The sequence below is a fragment of the Octopus bimaculoides genome, chromosome 2, assembly GCF_001194135.2.
Source record: "Octopus bimaculoides isolate UCB-OBI-ISO-001 chromosome 2, ASM119413v2, whole genome shotgun sequence".
NCBI classification, from domain to species: Eukaryota; Metazoa; Mollusca; class Cephalopoda; order Octopoda; family Octopodidae; genus Octopus; species Octopus bimaculoides.
In genome coordinates, this window is record NC_068982.1 from 33,360,400 (window position 1) to 33,377,448 (window position 17,049).

The window sequence follows — 17,049 nt, forward strand, 5'->3', positions numbered from 1 at the left end:
TATTTATCTAAAATATAAGAAATAAAGAGTGTAGCAGTAATCAGTAAGTTATTGTATAGAGTTATATAGATCAGGATAAACTCATAGATCTACTTTTCCCCAAAGAAATGTAACTGCCAATTCAAAATGTCAACATTTTGAACAGAATTTGGCATTCTGCTGAGTTAAAATGAAATCCAATGAGCATATAGAGCTAATACTTTTATTATTAATGATTAAGATTACAGGAGCCAAGAATAGAAGATGAAAAAAAAAAAGTTGCCTTCAAAGAACAGAGGCTAGTCCAATGAGACATATCTGAAATTATTCCGCAGGGGGAATTGCATCAACCCCAGTGTTTGACTGGTTCTTATTTTATTGACCCCCAAAAGATGAAAGACAAAGTCAACCTCAGTGAAATTTGATCTGAGACCATAAAACTGGAAGAAATGCAGCATAAAGATTCATAAATGAAATGAAATGTAACAAAAATTACAGCATATAATGGAAACTAACCCGGAGCACTTGGATACTGCTTTTCTCGAAGACCATGATTGCTGCCTTCTTGAAGTGTTGCCTGTTGAAAGAATTGAAAAGGGATATTTTATTTACAATAGCTGACAATTCTATAAACAAAATATAGTTTACCTCCTCCATTTTCAAATATTATAAATGATATAAGTTCAAGTTATGGAGTTTCTTATAACCCATTAGGACACCACTGAAAATTTTATCCCCATAGTGTGATACCTGAGGCAAGTTAGTTTATCAAATGCCACCCACTCTTCAAAAAGGAGTTGAACTCAGAACTAAAAGCAATGAAAATCACAAATCAATTTTTTTATGCCTCTTTTTGCTTGCAGTAGAGAATTATTTCTACTTTGCAGAGATTGGGGCATTTGGCAGTTCAGGGTCTAGGCAACCGATACCATGCAGAACTTAACCATTCCTATATACTATGTTAAACAAAAATGAAAAGATGAAAATTGAAATGTTAATAAAAAAAATATAAGACAGATTAAAGTTTCAAGTTATTCAGAAATAAAAATTCTTGCATACTCCAATTGTATTTTAAGTGAGATAGGCTCATTTTATCACAAACTGTAAATTTTACTAGTCTTCTGGATTGTAACTATTCTTATCCCTTATTTTTAATTGTCCAACAGTTGAAAGCAGTGGTTCTCAACTGGGGTCCATATGACCCTTCAGGGTCCATAACACATTTTGTTGTAAAAATTTATGAGCAATAAATTGGTTATGCTTTTACAATACACAAAATATTTAAACTTTTTTTTTTATAGAATTCCTAACAATATTAAATTCTAAAAATATAAATATAGGATTTTTTAAAACATCGAATGGCTATGAGAGTCCACCCAAGTATAATAGGAATTAAAGGGATTCATAGGTAAAAAAATGGTTAAGAACTGCTGGTCTAAAGCGTTAAAAGAAAGATGCTTTTATAAAACTAGGTAACATATATACACTGAATACAAAATTCTGAACTATAAAGAAAAATAACTAACTCAGCACAAAAGCTTTGGTAATCTGTGATCAATTTTCATATTGATCATCAATATAATGTCTATTTCACCATACTTGCATGGATCAGATGGAATCTGCTGCAAGCAGATTTTCTACAGCCAGACACTCATCAACTCTCACTTCTTTCTAAGCAGGTGAGGGTTGATGAGAGGCAGAGTGTCTCTTCTAATTCAGACGTGTTTTCAAAGGAGATTGGAAACAAATACACCACTTGTAAGATGATGTTTCTTTACAATTAGTGCATGTTGTCAAGGTAAGAATACACACACACACAATAGGTTTCTTTTTGGTTTCTGCCTGCCAAATTCACAATGCTTTGGTCAGACTGTTGCATATGTTGCACATTGAGACTGAACTCAAAACAATGTGGTTGCAAAACAAACTTCTAAATAGCTATACCTGCACCTATTAATATGTAAGACAGCTTCATAAATTTATAAAATTAAACAGCCAAACAATTTATTTTTCTTTTGTTAGTTGGAAAGGTCCCTTGCTATATACATTTGATAGATTGCAACTTCATAGAAAAGACAAACAGTAAACTAAATTAAAGACATATTTGAATAATCAAATTCTTGAAATACAAAAATTGAAGTCAATGACATTGTTAAACTATGTATATTAATTAATTTGCTTATGTAAGTGAGTTTTAAATGTAAATTTCTTTCTTTAAAGTATAATTTAAACTAAATCATTCAAATCAATAAAATAAATACATAAAACTGACACTAATTTGGAGAATGTTTACTAACAGCATATAATCTATAGGTCAGATTAAAAAAGAAAAATCAATTATATCAATATTTTCTGCATAAGCCCTTGAAAGCTTTTTTATATTTCTTTTTCAGGTAGAATCAAATATTTGCTTAGTAAATAAACTGACTGCAACCACAGTTTGTTCAGTCAGGACGCGACAACAAATAATGTTGAGCATAGAGTATCAAATCAATTTATGTCAAATCTGTGAAAACAGACAGAATAGGTGTCTAACATAAACCAATGAGATAACAATCAACCAATCAAAGCACAAAGGACATTTTTTTTTTCTCTCAGTAAAAAACAAAAAAAATCAATTTTGATTGTCAATGTTATACAGCATTATGCTTATACACCAATATTTATTCACATAACCTTGGAAATGTATTCAGTTAAAGTTAATAGGGAAGAATTTCAAATTTCTATCAGCAATATAACATGTGAACTAATTCGTCACAATAACACAATTTTAATATTTTGGCTTCTTTCGCAAAGAATAATTTATAAAATACAGATAATACACACACAGTAAATACAAATAATACACACTGGATAAATTTTCAATAATTTTTTGCAATATCCTTAATTATTGCAAATAGGTTACAACTATTACTTGTATTACCAACAAAAGATAAGATCTCATATGAAATATTTGGTATCAGAAGCTTGTTTTAGTTAAAAATATATTTACCTTTAATTATAAGAGACTAAACTAAGAAAAACAAACAGAAAAGACTAAAATTAGTCTACTGAACGAGAAATAGATAAGTGATCTGGTTCTGCTGGATGAAAACTTATATAAACATTGGTGATACATCAAAGACAATTAGTTATAATAACCTGAAATAGCTAAAAGCTAGTTTAATCAGCCTAGAAAGAACTTCAAGTAAAAAACTGGTTCATACCCAAGTGTAGTCAAAATGATGGTGGGAGGGAGTGGAGGGCAGAGGAAAAGAGCAGTCCAAAATATCAAATATTCAAAAGTAACTTATATTAGTAATTTCCAATTTATCAGGAGATTAGGTGCAGAGGTGGCTGTGTGGTAAAAACGTTTGCTTCCCAACCACATGGCTACAGATTCAGCTCCACTGTGTGTCATCTTGGGCAAATGTCTTGTACCACAGCTCAGGGTCAACCAAAACCATATTAGATTTGATAGATGGAAACTGAAAGAAGCCTGCCGTAGTGTGTGTCTGTGTATGTGTGTGTGTGTGTGTCTCTCTCTCTCTCTCCCCCTCTCTCCCCCTCTCTCTCTCCTTGTCTTGACATTGCATGATGGTTGTAAAATGACTGTCAGTGTCATACAAGCAGTGCCAATCATTTCCAAAATTCTGCAAGAACATACCTGGCAATGGGGAAATATTATCTTGCTTGGAAATAGGTGAGATTTGGCAACAGGAAGGGCATCCAACAATAAAAATTCCATCTCAATAAACTCTGTCCAACCCATGCAAGCATGGAAAGGTGAACATTAGAATGATGATGATGATGATGATGATGATGATGGTGTGGTGCTCATATAAAGTTGAAAGATTTAAGGAAAAAAAAAAATCATTTCACAGTTTTTACTGAACAGATTCTCAAAAATACCAACTGTGAATCAGTTTTCCTAATGATTTATACATCTATAACTCACCTCTATATTAATACAGGTATTCAAAAGCTATTAAAATGTTTTCTCAATTGCTACCAACAAACTCATCCTATATTTTCTTTGTTGCAAATAATTTCACAAATATTTTTCAACCCAGTAAGCATATATCTAGTTTCTTTCCAAACATAGCATATCCTCAACTTCCAATTCACCAGCATACAATATTAGAGAAGTTCGTTCATTTTAAAGTACTCTTCTCTAAATATCTTTAGAGTATGATAGACCCTAACTCCACTGCTTATTATCAGTTTCACTTCCAACATTATTTCAAATAGCTAAGGTAACACAACTTATTTTCTGCTTGCAGTGATTCATTACTACAGATAATGGCCTTAGCAGAAGACTTTGGCACTCTGCCTATTGCGTCAGAACATTTTGAACATTTGAGGTGTTGGTGAGCCATCAGTCAACAGGAATGCCACTACAGCTCTTGCACATGTACAGACTGCACTACTCCTACACAGTATTGAAATTTTACTTACTATATTGCATTACTTAACAAGGAAAATCTAGTTATTCTATCAAAATCATGATCACTGATTTCTCATCATTCCCCTTTTTTTTTAACTATCTAACCTCCAATGTTATGGACTCCTTTTTTCTTCTCCTTCAGGTTATATATAGCCTTAAACTAAATGGTCCATCTGCTTTTAAATGTGTTCATCTCTTTTATTTAATAACTCATCAACATAGCACTTCAGTGTGAATCTCATTACACAAACTTATGCTTTTAGTCACAGGCCAGTCCTGATCAAATAGACCTACAATGAAAAGCATTCCAGCATGACCAATCCATCTTGTTTTCAAGCATTGTATACCCCAGGCTGTGCCGTTGTTTAAGACGGTAGTGCATAATTTGAAGTCAACTTTAGCAGCTATTTCTAGTATATCAACCAAACAGATAGCAGCTTCTTTGATTGTCAATAAAAAAGAAAGTTCAAAAATTTCAAGAAATATTCCAAGGATTCTTTGGACAAAGAGCACTACAATATATGGTCTCAGTTTGAATGAAAAACTTACAGCTAGAAGACTTTACAGAGCCTCCAAGACTGAAACCACAGACCTAACCTTGCAATGGAGGCAACTCTGCTAAAGGCACCAAAGGTGCCAGGTGATAGAGTTCTTTATTCTATCCAACCAAGTTTCAATGAATAGGTTATGCCAATTCAGGAATATGTAAATTGTAATTGTTTTTGTTCATTTGAACACAGAGGTACTAAGTTTAACGAGAATTGTTTCATTAAAATCACCAGAAAGAAATAGTTATTTTCATGAAGATATACCAACAACATTTACTTATTTCTGACATTGTTAAAACTAATGTTTTAAAATGATATTGTAGCATGTCTTTTCTTTAAAAAAAAAAATATTCAAGAGAAATATCTTGCTAAGTCATAATTGTTCAAATTTAAAATTGAAATAAATAAAATAATTTTTTACACAACAAATTTCATTAACATTATAAATAAAAATTTGTTTCTTCGCAAAAGTTTTTTTTAACAAGTTAGTGTTAATGTGTAAGAGATGATTACCACTTAAGCATTTGGATTACTCTATCATATACAATGCTTATTTACATTGTTTTGAATTTATCATATTATCTTGGAGCTTTGAGATTTCAATGATGTGATTGCTTATTTTCACAATGACATTTGAGGGTAGGTGTGAAGCCTGATCTGCCCAGTTTGAACATAAAACAGGTAGAAAATTTGGACCTCATATGGCCAATTTAAATACTAAAGGGTTAATGATGGATCACTTCATTTCCAGAAAGATTATTAGAATTTTCCATAACCTCAGAAATGTGATATAGTTAATTTTCTTTCTTTTTTTTATTATTAGTTAGAAGACAAAAGGCAGTATCTATGACATCTGTAGGCTCAACTAGGCTGGTTAGGAAGTCATTGTAGTTGATGTACAGATTGAATTTCTTTAGGTGAAGGAAACATGGGCAGCAGGTGAATTCCAGAGAGGAGTGCAATTTTAACAGGAAAGAATGGAGTGTTTAGTTCAAGGTTTGGGTAGGAAAACAAAATAAGGGTGAAGAGAAGAGGACAAAATGGGCACACTGAGGAAGGCTAAGGCAGAGATCGTTCAAAATTTATAAGTGTAGAGATGCAGAGGTTGTCATTGTAATGATAGGAAGAGACAGAAAGAAGGAATGGTCTGTCTCTGAGTCACTAGTTGTCTTTGCTAAACAATGGTTTAAAATACAGTCTAAAGTGCTTATTGTACAGTGACAACACAACCAAAACAGGTTAGCAGTATTCAAAAAGTGGGTCAGAGTAATCAATCTTAAGTTCCTTTCGAGTGTTGGACCTCACGGAGGCAAGGTGGCTGAGTTCCTTTCGAACAGGCCTAACAGAGGCAAGGTGGCCAAGTTCCTTTTGAACAGAACTCACAGAAGTGAGGTGGCTTAGTTACTTTCGAGCGTTGGGCCTCATGGAGGCATAGTGGCTGAGCTCCCTCTGAGTGTTGGGCCTCACGGAGGCAATGACCAAGGCCTTTGGCATTATGTCGTGCTTGGGAAGAGGACCCATCAAACCAAGCAAAATTGAAGTTGTGGCAGATACCAATGTCAAGCAAATTGCACCCATACAGGTGGCATGTAAGAGCAGCCATTACACTCTCAGAATGGTTGTCATTAGAAAGGGCATCCAGCTGTAGAAAATCATGTCAAATCAGACAGGATCCTGACACAGCCTTCCAGTGTGTCAGCCCAGTCAAACCATCCAACCCATGCCAGCATGGACAATGAATGTTAAATGATGATGATGATGATGATGATGGGTCAGAATAAGTGATCACCACTGAAATATTTTCTCACTCCAAAATGGAAACTTTGTCTTTGGGATCCTGTTTTGACAATGTTACATATGCAGTCACCAAGGGGGATCATTAATGAATATTTGCATGCTAATGATGCCAAATTGTCAAACTCCCCAGCATGATGCAAATTTTCCAATCGCCAAGGAGTCATCACTGTCACGAAATATTCTAATGGTTGAGGAATGCAGGATACATTAAAAAAGAAACACTCGTTCTTCACAGAATAAACAGAATATTTCCTCATACAGAATTAACTAGAAACTGATCAGTTTTTGCTAGATGAAAAATAAGGAATTATATGTTTGGGTTTTTCTTTTACTTTCTGTTTTTTTGTGTTGTGTGGTGTCCCACTCAAAATAAGCATGCAGATTCCTCACTTTAAAACAATTATAATAAATATTATCAACATTTACCTTGGATTTGTTCAGTTTTGAACAAGGAGGAATATGTTCTTTACAGGAACTTTCATGAACATTGATAAGACAGTCTGAAATAAAGAAAGAAAAATTTGGTTAAAATAAAATTGGGCAGGACAAATATACCAATTAACAACTGAAATACATAATCAAATCAATATATATAAATGATCATAAAGGAAATCAGCATTATTCAATTTGAGAAAGTGAAACAGTTTTATCAAATCCTATGAAGGTTATTATTCTTTTAATGGTTTCAGTTGCCAAGCTGTGGCCTGGCTGGAGCATCGCCTTAATTTCTTTTTCTTTTTTTTTTTTTTAAGTTTTGTTGTCACATTATGATTGAAAGTTGGCTGATGATCAAATTTGTATATGCTGATCTCCCCTGAGTGTATCGTTAAATAGTTGGTTGGTCCAGTATTGTCGTTAGGAGTTCATCCAATGGTTTTTTTTTAAAGTTTCAGTAGAGGTCCCTTTTATATTTCTAATCTCTTTGGGTAAAAGCAGTTGAATACTTGGGGAGTTCTGAATATTAGACAGGTACAGTAGAGGGTTTTTGTTTGTGACTTTGAAGAAGGTATATGTGGAAGCTGGTTTCACGCAACTTTTGAAATAGCAACTTTAATGGCTTGGCAACACTGTTTTTGCAAGTTTTCAATAGTATGGCTGGGAGACCATCTGGTCCTGGTGCTGAATTTGAATCTAAATCATTAAAAGTTGTAACTATGTCTTCTTCAATAATATCTAAAATCTCTAGACGTGTCTGAGCAGTTGAATTCTCGGGATCAAAAGATGTGAAGAAAGGAAATAATAATCAATCTTGGGTCAAGGTGACCTACATTGTATTGACCAGTAACCAAAGACAAGAGCTGAAGCAACATTTATTAAATATTAATCTTTAACCCTCCAGTAGCTTAGAGAGAATGTGGTCGACATAAGGGTAAGGAGAAGAATACACTATCAAAACAGGCTTTAAGATTATGTCAAGCCAGGGAGTGCTTCCAACCAGAATCTCAAAGAAGTTAACACGGATGAAAGAAACAATGCAACTAGGGACAAGCCAGTTCATTTCTTATTGCTGTATTGCATAATTCAGTCAGGAATTTATTCAGAGATGAGGAACTATCAAAGTCATTAGTCAAAAGACAAGCAGGAATTGTATTCCAACTGATGCAGACAATGCAGTGTGATGAACTTGTTCACCAGCAGTACATTTAATTTTAAATGTTGTAATTCAGCAACTTTCACTCAGTGTTCATATTATTTATTAGCTATGTCTAGCAGGAAATCCACAGAAGTCAGAGAAAAAGGCAGAAGAAAACTGATGTGATTTTAGAGCAACATTTGTCTCTTAGAGCGCATCATAGGATATTTCTGTCAACTGATTTGAACCAGACCTTTGCAACAACATAGTCACTAGTGGTTGGTCATCTGATATAGGAGTTGGCACAAAGTCAATGCAATTGCAAATAATCTTTCATGTGAAGGTTCATGTTTTGCAATTTTTAGGTTTGAGATAAAACTGCATTAATATTCAAGTTATAGAGTATAAGCATTTATCTTTACTCTAAATATGCAGAATAGGTAGAGCACACTCAAAATCTGCTTCAATCATAATCATAATATCAAACAAAAACAAGATAATAGTCAGTCAAGATGAAAGAATTACAAAAATAAATATACTATGTATTTGAGAAATGGTGAAATTTAAAAAATAATAAGAGAAAATATTTCTCTAGAATTTTCAGAAAGAAGCAAAATACATCATTTCATTTATAAATGTAACTAGGAGTAACAATTGATACGATTTCTATTCAGTCAAACATAATAAAGAAAATAAATTTAGATACTAAAAATATTTTAAATAAAACATTTTTTTTTTTATGGCTATGAATGGTTGCAAGAATAATATCAAGAACAATTTGACAACCCTAGCTAGTACTATTAAAACATCCAAAGATGTTATGAATCACTGATACTAATTAAAATATATATATATATATATATATATATATACATATACATACACTGAGGGAAACTATATTTTGTGAGCAGAGAATGGAATTTCAAAGATACACAAGTGAAAAAATTAGAGAATTTCCATTCTTTTATCAACATCATTTATAAATAGAAAATACCTTTTAACTTAAAAAATATTAATTCTAATTTCGGTTGAAGCTAAATACTAGTTCATCAAAGTTTCCAATGAGATGCTCACACACTCAGAAAGTATGATGACCCAAAATATTTAAAATCCACCAAAAAATAATAATAAAAATAATAATTGAGATAGCTAATTAAATAGCAGAAGTTCCAGTAATTCAATGAGTGACTGGGGTAGAAATATATCAAATGTACAGCTAAAAAATACACCATATATATATATATATATGTAGCAAGCCAAATAAATACAAATCAATCCACAAATACTGTCTTCAGTTATAATCACGGACAAGTATTTGCAATGGTTGTCAATGACCAACAGAATGTAAACATGTTCATGTAGGCCAATGCTCAAAGTATTCCAGCTGCTCATTGCAAACACACACCAGACTATTGCTAGGACCACATTTTATGTGCCCTTACTTTCCTTTTTGAGATGATGGAGGTACGACTTCAGGGAGACTCTCGCTGTTATTTCTAGTAAGAGAGGTACCTCACTTAGATATTTTACTGCATCCCACTTCAATCTTTTTACCTTTACATACATATCAGTTGAGTATCTTACCTTGCTATGAAAACCAATTTTAGTCCAGAAACTTTGATAATGAAGCATACAGTTTAAGCTTTAAATAAGACCCACAACTACCTATCCAATATAGTGTACACATTAAATCTAGGAGAGTAATTAGAAACATTACTTACAGAAATAGCCAATTCGCTTAATAAATTCTGACTGATGAGACATGTTGAAACAACAATGGTACCCCAGTATCCCAGGAACCAAGTGTGTTATGAACACACTGTCATCACAAAAGGAAGAAGTTGCCCACATGTGACATACACAACAATGACAAGCAAATTTGTGTTTGAATTTGCCAGGATATACTAAGTATAAATATGCAAATCCTTGTTTAATTAATCCTATTTACACAAAGATAATTCAAATTAGATCAAAACTTTTTTCTTCTTCTGTGTACTTCCCCCATATTGAAAATTTTGACATCTACAGCTGTTTGTCTTGTTATAAATGTGATTTTATAAAACTACTTTGAAATAAAATGTCAATAGATGATTAAATTTCTGTTATCTCATTCATGTGACTGAACAGTTCACAAAATATCAATTACAATACCATAAGCATTTTTTACCATTTTACCAAATAAATTGTAATGGGATGCAAAGATGAGTGGATTGAAAACATGAGACAGAGATCTTATGCATTATGTTATAAATTCAACCCAACTTTTACACTTCAACCAGTGACAAACTATGAAAAATCTTAACTTGTAAAACAGCTGTGATTATGACCTTAGTCAGACGTTTAGAAAAATAATCCAGGTAATGACAAATTAAACTATGTAGAATGCAAGAAAATGTCACTGAATCACTGAGGTGGTTCTAATAATTCTAGTACTAAACAGGTCATAAAACAGGAACTCTAATTGAAATCAAAATAACTAATTGTGTGTTGTACTAATATTTGTATTGAAGAGATATATTTAGTGACATTAATATCAATATTTTTTTTCTTTTTGTATATATATTTTCTATCCTAGAGTCATTTCATCTCAGACCTCATAAACATTTGCACAATCAATTTACAGAACATTACTTAAGTACAAGATCCTAAAACTTGTCAACTAAACCATATCTTAGAAAATGGTTGTTTTTCTTATCAATAAACATTACCTGACAGAGGCGACCTACTTGATTATACCATATCAGTAACACCAGTTTAAGATGGCGCCTCAGTAATTTATTCTATAAACAATGTAAGTTTCCTGTGTCAGTCAGGGTACTTTCTTGTACATTTACTTGTGAGGTATGCAGTGCCAGTGTAAGGGATCTACCAACGTCTTTACAGGATAGATCATCTGCTATCTGCTTCCACCTAGCCTCCAGCTTTAGCCTGTGGCTCTACTCTCTGCATGCAGTAATGAGCTGCCACCTGGGTAATGGCATTGGTAGATCAGCTCAACTAGGTTGAGGGTAATCAGGAGTTTTGAACTGTCTGTGAAAATCAATATCCAGCAATTTCCCTGAGGGGTAAGTTCATGGAACAGGACGAAACAAAATAGATCACCCTGTTCATCGCACTGCACCTCTGATATAGCTCCAGTCAGCTCAACCCACTTGCCACTAGACTGGGAAGTCAGTTGATGAGAAGATTGAAACTGGTCATCCTTCACTATGATTCAAATTCAGCAGAAGTTGACACCCAACCTTCTCCAAAACTACACAAACAGACAACAGACTTCTTGTTGCAGTGACCAGGTATTGCACAGTACTACATCAAATGAAAAATTGCCACTTTCACAGTTTCAATACTCAGAAGGTGTAATATAAGAAGCCATCTGCACAGCTGTTGTTGATATTCTTTCACATGTGTTGTCAATATATAAGAGATATGGTCACCTTCGAGAATGAAGGACAAACAAATATGAATATGCATGGTAAACCTCCAATCATCACTTCAGCATGAAAAGTAGCAGTTTATACTTTGTTGAAAAGGTGATACTAAGACCAAAGCATGTCTAAATTTTTCTCCCCCTACTCACAGAAATAATTTTTCTATCTGACATTTTGAGGTTCCTTGCATTACATACGTTAACACTCACATAACAATGTGAACTGACTAGAATTGCATATCAGCTGACAGCCTGTACAAGCGTTTGAAGTTCTTTATTCAACAGCTAGTAAATGACGGTAACACACACATACACACACTAGTTTAATAAAATTTGGGTAAAAATTTTGTAGAATGCAAAGCTCATCCACAATTATTGGCTACCTGATGTCACCATACAGTGATACAGTAAAAATGCTCCTGCTACTGGATATAAACATTATTCAAATAAGGTGATGCTTATAATTTTTGTCAGGTACTGTAATAACACAGGAAAAAAAAAAAAGTTTTAAACTAGTGTTTTGAAGATTACTAATGGTCATATGACATTATATTGAACTCAATCTATTGTTTGTTTTAATAACAATTGTTCACTTGCTAAGAACACTTGAAGTATCATCAACTTGTTACATAACAAGTTGATGATTAAACAGTTTTAGCATTGTAAGTATTATGAAACACCCAATCTCATATTGAGGCAACATTTAGAAAAAAGAGAACTTAAGCTCCAAAGAACCATGCTTTACATGGTAATTCCAACAAAAACTAATCCTTCACTGAAAGAGCTATTAAACAAAAGAATCCTTAAAATCATACTTTCAGGACTAAATTTTCAAAGCTAGTGTTCTGATCATATAGAGAAACAAATTTATAATTAAATTGCAACTATTTTTCATATAAAATAATATAAGACATTATAAGCATCAATTTTGAGAAAGCAAAGAGAAACAGGATCACTGACAGGACTGATGCTCTTTCCCGTCTCAAATTAATACTTATCATCTCTCTAATACCATTTTACATACACGGTATTGTTTAGTCACAAGCCAGTCCTGGTTGAGCTGAACTATGATGTTAAAAAATAAAGTGTAACAATTGTGACCATTACATTTTTTTTATTATCTACACTTTGTGCACCCAGAACCACATTATCCAAGTGTTTTAATTTCATGATGGAAAATAGTGATTCAAAGGATATTTGGCTTCTAATTTTAATAGATCAAACACTGTTGGTGCAAGAGTTCTACTGATGTATGATTTTCCTAACAGTCATCACTTAACTGTGAAATGGTGGTATTGGTTCCAGATTTTAGCACAGTAATGTCACTTATTTACCAGCATTATCAAAATGCAGCTAAGAGTGGTGGAATAGCAAAACTTAATAATAGCAGTATTTAGCTTCATTACTCTACAAAACTGATTTTACATTTCATCACTGCAGAGTCAATAAGTATCAGTTATATAATGAATGTTTATTACTGTAAATCATGATGTCATTGCTGAAAAGTGTGGCTGTAGTGATAGTGACACCCTCATAGATGCTAAGAAAGACACATGGAATGAAAATAACTCGTGGAAGGAGACCTACTCCAAGTAGGCCTAACTGAGTGATCACCAATTGAGGTTGACAGCTATATGGTCAAAAAGGCCATAAATATATGAAAGCAGAGAAACAATAGAACCATCAGAGATATTTGCCAAGATGCTGATAACAATTGGCATTGGGCGATTCCAAAATCCAAAACCTATTTTCTTACAGATTTTCCAGGTTACAGGAAAGTTAATAAGCAAAGAAGTCAATGGAAAAATACATTTCCCATTCAGAATTCCATGTTAGTTACAGCAATTTTTTTTTTCCTGAAGTGCAATGCTTTCTTTGGTCAGCCCAAATAAAGGAGATCTATAATCAAAAGTGTTACAGTTATGACCATTTCTTTTATTTCAGCATAGTATATTTACGAGTATATTATCCAATGTGTTATTTTTTTTTAAGTGGGTAACTTGTCATTTAAGATTTAGTTGTCGTTTCTATCAAATTGAATCACAAAGTAGAAATTGTCATTGACTTCAGCCAAGTGGATAAATTAAAAACTAAATTTATGTATCATTAATTAAGGAATCTAACTATTTACACCAGAGAGAGGATCAATGCTACCAAGCTGGAATGGAGCTTTTTACATGAAAGAAGTTAAAAATTTACATTATCAAAAAATAAGTTTCCAAACAAAAACTGATCCAAAAGGATATCACGCAATTTGTAAACACTATGTACATTTCAACTGAAACTTTAAACATAAGCTAACTTCAGTAAATCTAGTCTGTGTCCTTAACAATTGAATGTCTTAATGTAGTTGAACAATTGGATATATACATAAAATTACTGAAAATTACAAGAAAAATACATTATTTATAAACTGAAGTTTTTTAATATACTGCTTAATTGTCCATGTTTTTAATGCTACACTGCAAAATATAGGATAAAAGCATAGTTTTTAGGTCAAGAATTTTTACATTTAGTAGTTTTGCCATAAGTTTATTGTGAGAAAAAACTATGAATATAGAATAAAACTTCAGGTGTTAAATGTACAGTAAATACCTATTTTGAATCCTTATAATGAATATTAAAGAATTGCAGTTGAAAGCGGAGAAAAGATTTAACCTTCTAGTATTCAGGCTACCCTATCAAATGTAATGCTTATCTAATCACACTGTTTTCAATTAATCATGCATTATCTTGTAGCTTTGAGACTTTGATGATATGATTGCTTACTTTTAGTATGACATTGTAGGATAGGTGAGAGAGCCTGGATATGGCTGGTTTGAACATAAAACGAGTAGAATATCTGGGCCAGATATAACTGATCTAAACATTAAAGGGTTAAGATGTATGAAATGAGAAAATCAAATGATACTTACTCTCACACTGGACAGCTGCTTTATTTGCCATGCTCTTGTTACATACATGACACAGTGAAGTATTACTTATCGAGAGAGACACAAACTGGTGTGCATTTTTATGTTTGTTCTCTTTCTCTTTGCCATCTTTTCCCTGCAAAGTTAAAAACAAATAAGTTATTTTTTATCATATAATTTCAAATGAACAAGAAAAAGAGAAAATCTAATCCACAAAACAAAACATCCTGCTCTTGCCAGTACAAGCACTGTTTTAACTCTGTTAGCTTAGCTGTAGTTACACGAACCAAACCAAAACTAAAACAGATAATTTATCCCAACAACATGAAAATACAGCTATCACAACCATCATTATATGATCAATTTTTTCTAAAAGTGCACCATATTGATTATGTACAGGACGAAATAGGATCCAAGTCCTACATTCTAGAACAACTCCTATGAGAAAGTGGCAGTTAAAATGATAACAATTACAATCATATAGAATCTAGATCAGTGGTTCTCAACCAAAGTCCATATAAGATCTTGTTAAAATTTGTGAAAATAAATTGGTTCTACAATACACAAAATATTTTAACAATTTTTTTATGCAGTTCTTAACAATCATAAAATCATAATAGAATGTTTTAAACATTGAATAGCTATGAGGTCCCATCTGAATAAAACAGGAATCAAAGGGGTCCTTAGGTGAAAAATAGTTGAGAATTACTGGTCTAGATTCTAGACTCAAGCACACTACATGACCAATCACTTAGTGGCAAGACCATAAAATTAGGCACATGATTTGGTTTATAATCATTATACATCACTTGTTAAAATAGTGTTAGAATCTCCCAGGTTAAGTGATAAAAATCTACACATTATCAGTCATTGTGTTTATGGTGATCCAACAAAATAATCAAGTTTGGAATATTACAAAATGTTAAAAAAAGAAAAAATAACAAACTCATTAGCAGTCAGATTACTCTGACAAATGTAATAATTATTCATTCAAATTCAACTGAATTAGTTCTGCATGCATTATCTTGTAACTTTGAGATTGCAATGATGTGATAGTTTATTTTTAGAATATTGTAAGGTAAGTGGAGGCGCAATGGCCCAGTGGTTAGGGCAGCGGACTCGCGGTCATAGGATCGCGGTATCGATTCCCAGACCGGGCGTTGTGAGTATTTATTGAGCGTAAACACCTAAAAGCTCCACGAGGCTCCGGCAGGGGATGGTGGCGAACCTTGCTCAACTTTCTCTCACTCTTACTTCCTGTTTCTGCTGTGCCTGTAATTCAAAGGGTCAGCTTTGTCACACTGTGTCACACTGAATATCCCCGAGAACTATGTTAAGGGTACACATGTCTGTGGAGTGCTCAGCCACTTGCACGTTAATTTCACGAGTAGGTTGTTCCGTTGATCGGATCAACTGGAACCCTTGACGTTGTAAGCGACGGAGTGCCAACAACAACAACATTGTAAGGTAAGTGTGAGAGGTTAGATCTGGTCAGTTTGAACATAAAACCAGTAAAACATTTTGGCCAGATACGGCTGGTTTAAATGCAAAAGGGTTCAACAGTAAGAATAGAAAAATTGTTTATCTTTATGAAGATAATGTCTAAACTTGCTGCTGAGTTTCACACTGCCACCTGCTCTGTTGGGTATCGATAGCTGTGTTCATTTTGCTGCAAGCGTTGACAATTAGACACAAAGTTCCAACTCCATCCAAGATTCTACCCCCATTCCACACTACAGACACTGATATACAGCTGTCCAAATTGGATATAGACAACATCAGGTTCACTTGTGTGTGAGGACCTGCAACTATTATGGGCCCTGTTCCTCTTCTCCTGACTAACTCATATAAAAAAAAGTAGAAATTAGAAGCAGATCGCTGGAAATATTAAGAACATAAATGACATTAAACATAACCTTGCACACAAATAGAAATTTTCTCCTCTTCTCACACTTTCTTCCACTCTCTCTTTCTTCCTCTCTCTCTCTTTCTCTCCCTGTGTGTGTGTGTGTGTGTGTGTGTGTGTGAGTGTGAGTACAGATGCACACATTTACATATTAAGTAAGATTTATGACACTAAAAGTATAATACTTAAATAAAACCATACTAATTCCCCAATAACATAAATACTGTAATAGAAGCCCTACTTAAAATTATTACAATAGCTTACTTAGATTTGGATACTAGCATATTTTGTAAAATTTAACAATGCTTGTGTGTGTGTGTGTGTGTGTGTGTGTGTGTGTGTGTGTGTGTGTGTGTATTTATAGACATGTGTGAATGTATTGCATCTGCTTATTGTATACGTGTTTGTTTTTCACCCCCATTCTGTATGTTCTCACCAAATACACTGAAGAATTTTAGAAAAGAAGAAAGAGGAAAATAGT

At 33.2% G+C, this 17,049-nt stretch overlaps 1 protein-coding gene across 16 annotated transcripts in view; it reads right to left on the minus strand.

Moving 5' to 3' along the window:
- The window catches only part of LOC106868006 (rho guanine nucleotide exchange factor 28), a 561,000-nt gene that overhangs the window by 80,449 nt on the left and 463,502 nt on the right, over positions 1 to 17,049 (minus strand). For all 16 annotated transcript variants that reach the window (XM_052976095.1, XM_052976105.1, XM_052976107.1 and 13 more), the window contains 3 exons: positions 14,666 to 14,798; positions 7,177 to 7,250; positions 496 to 556 (listed from right to left, as the gene is read on the minus strand). In XM_052976095.1, the coding sequence (XP_052832055.1) occupies positions 496 to 556; positions 7,177 to 7,250; positions 14,666 to 14,798 (268 nt within the window). The remainder of the gene's footprint in view (positions 1 to 495; positions 557 to 7,176; positions 7,251 to 14,665; positions 14,799 to 17,049) is intronic.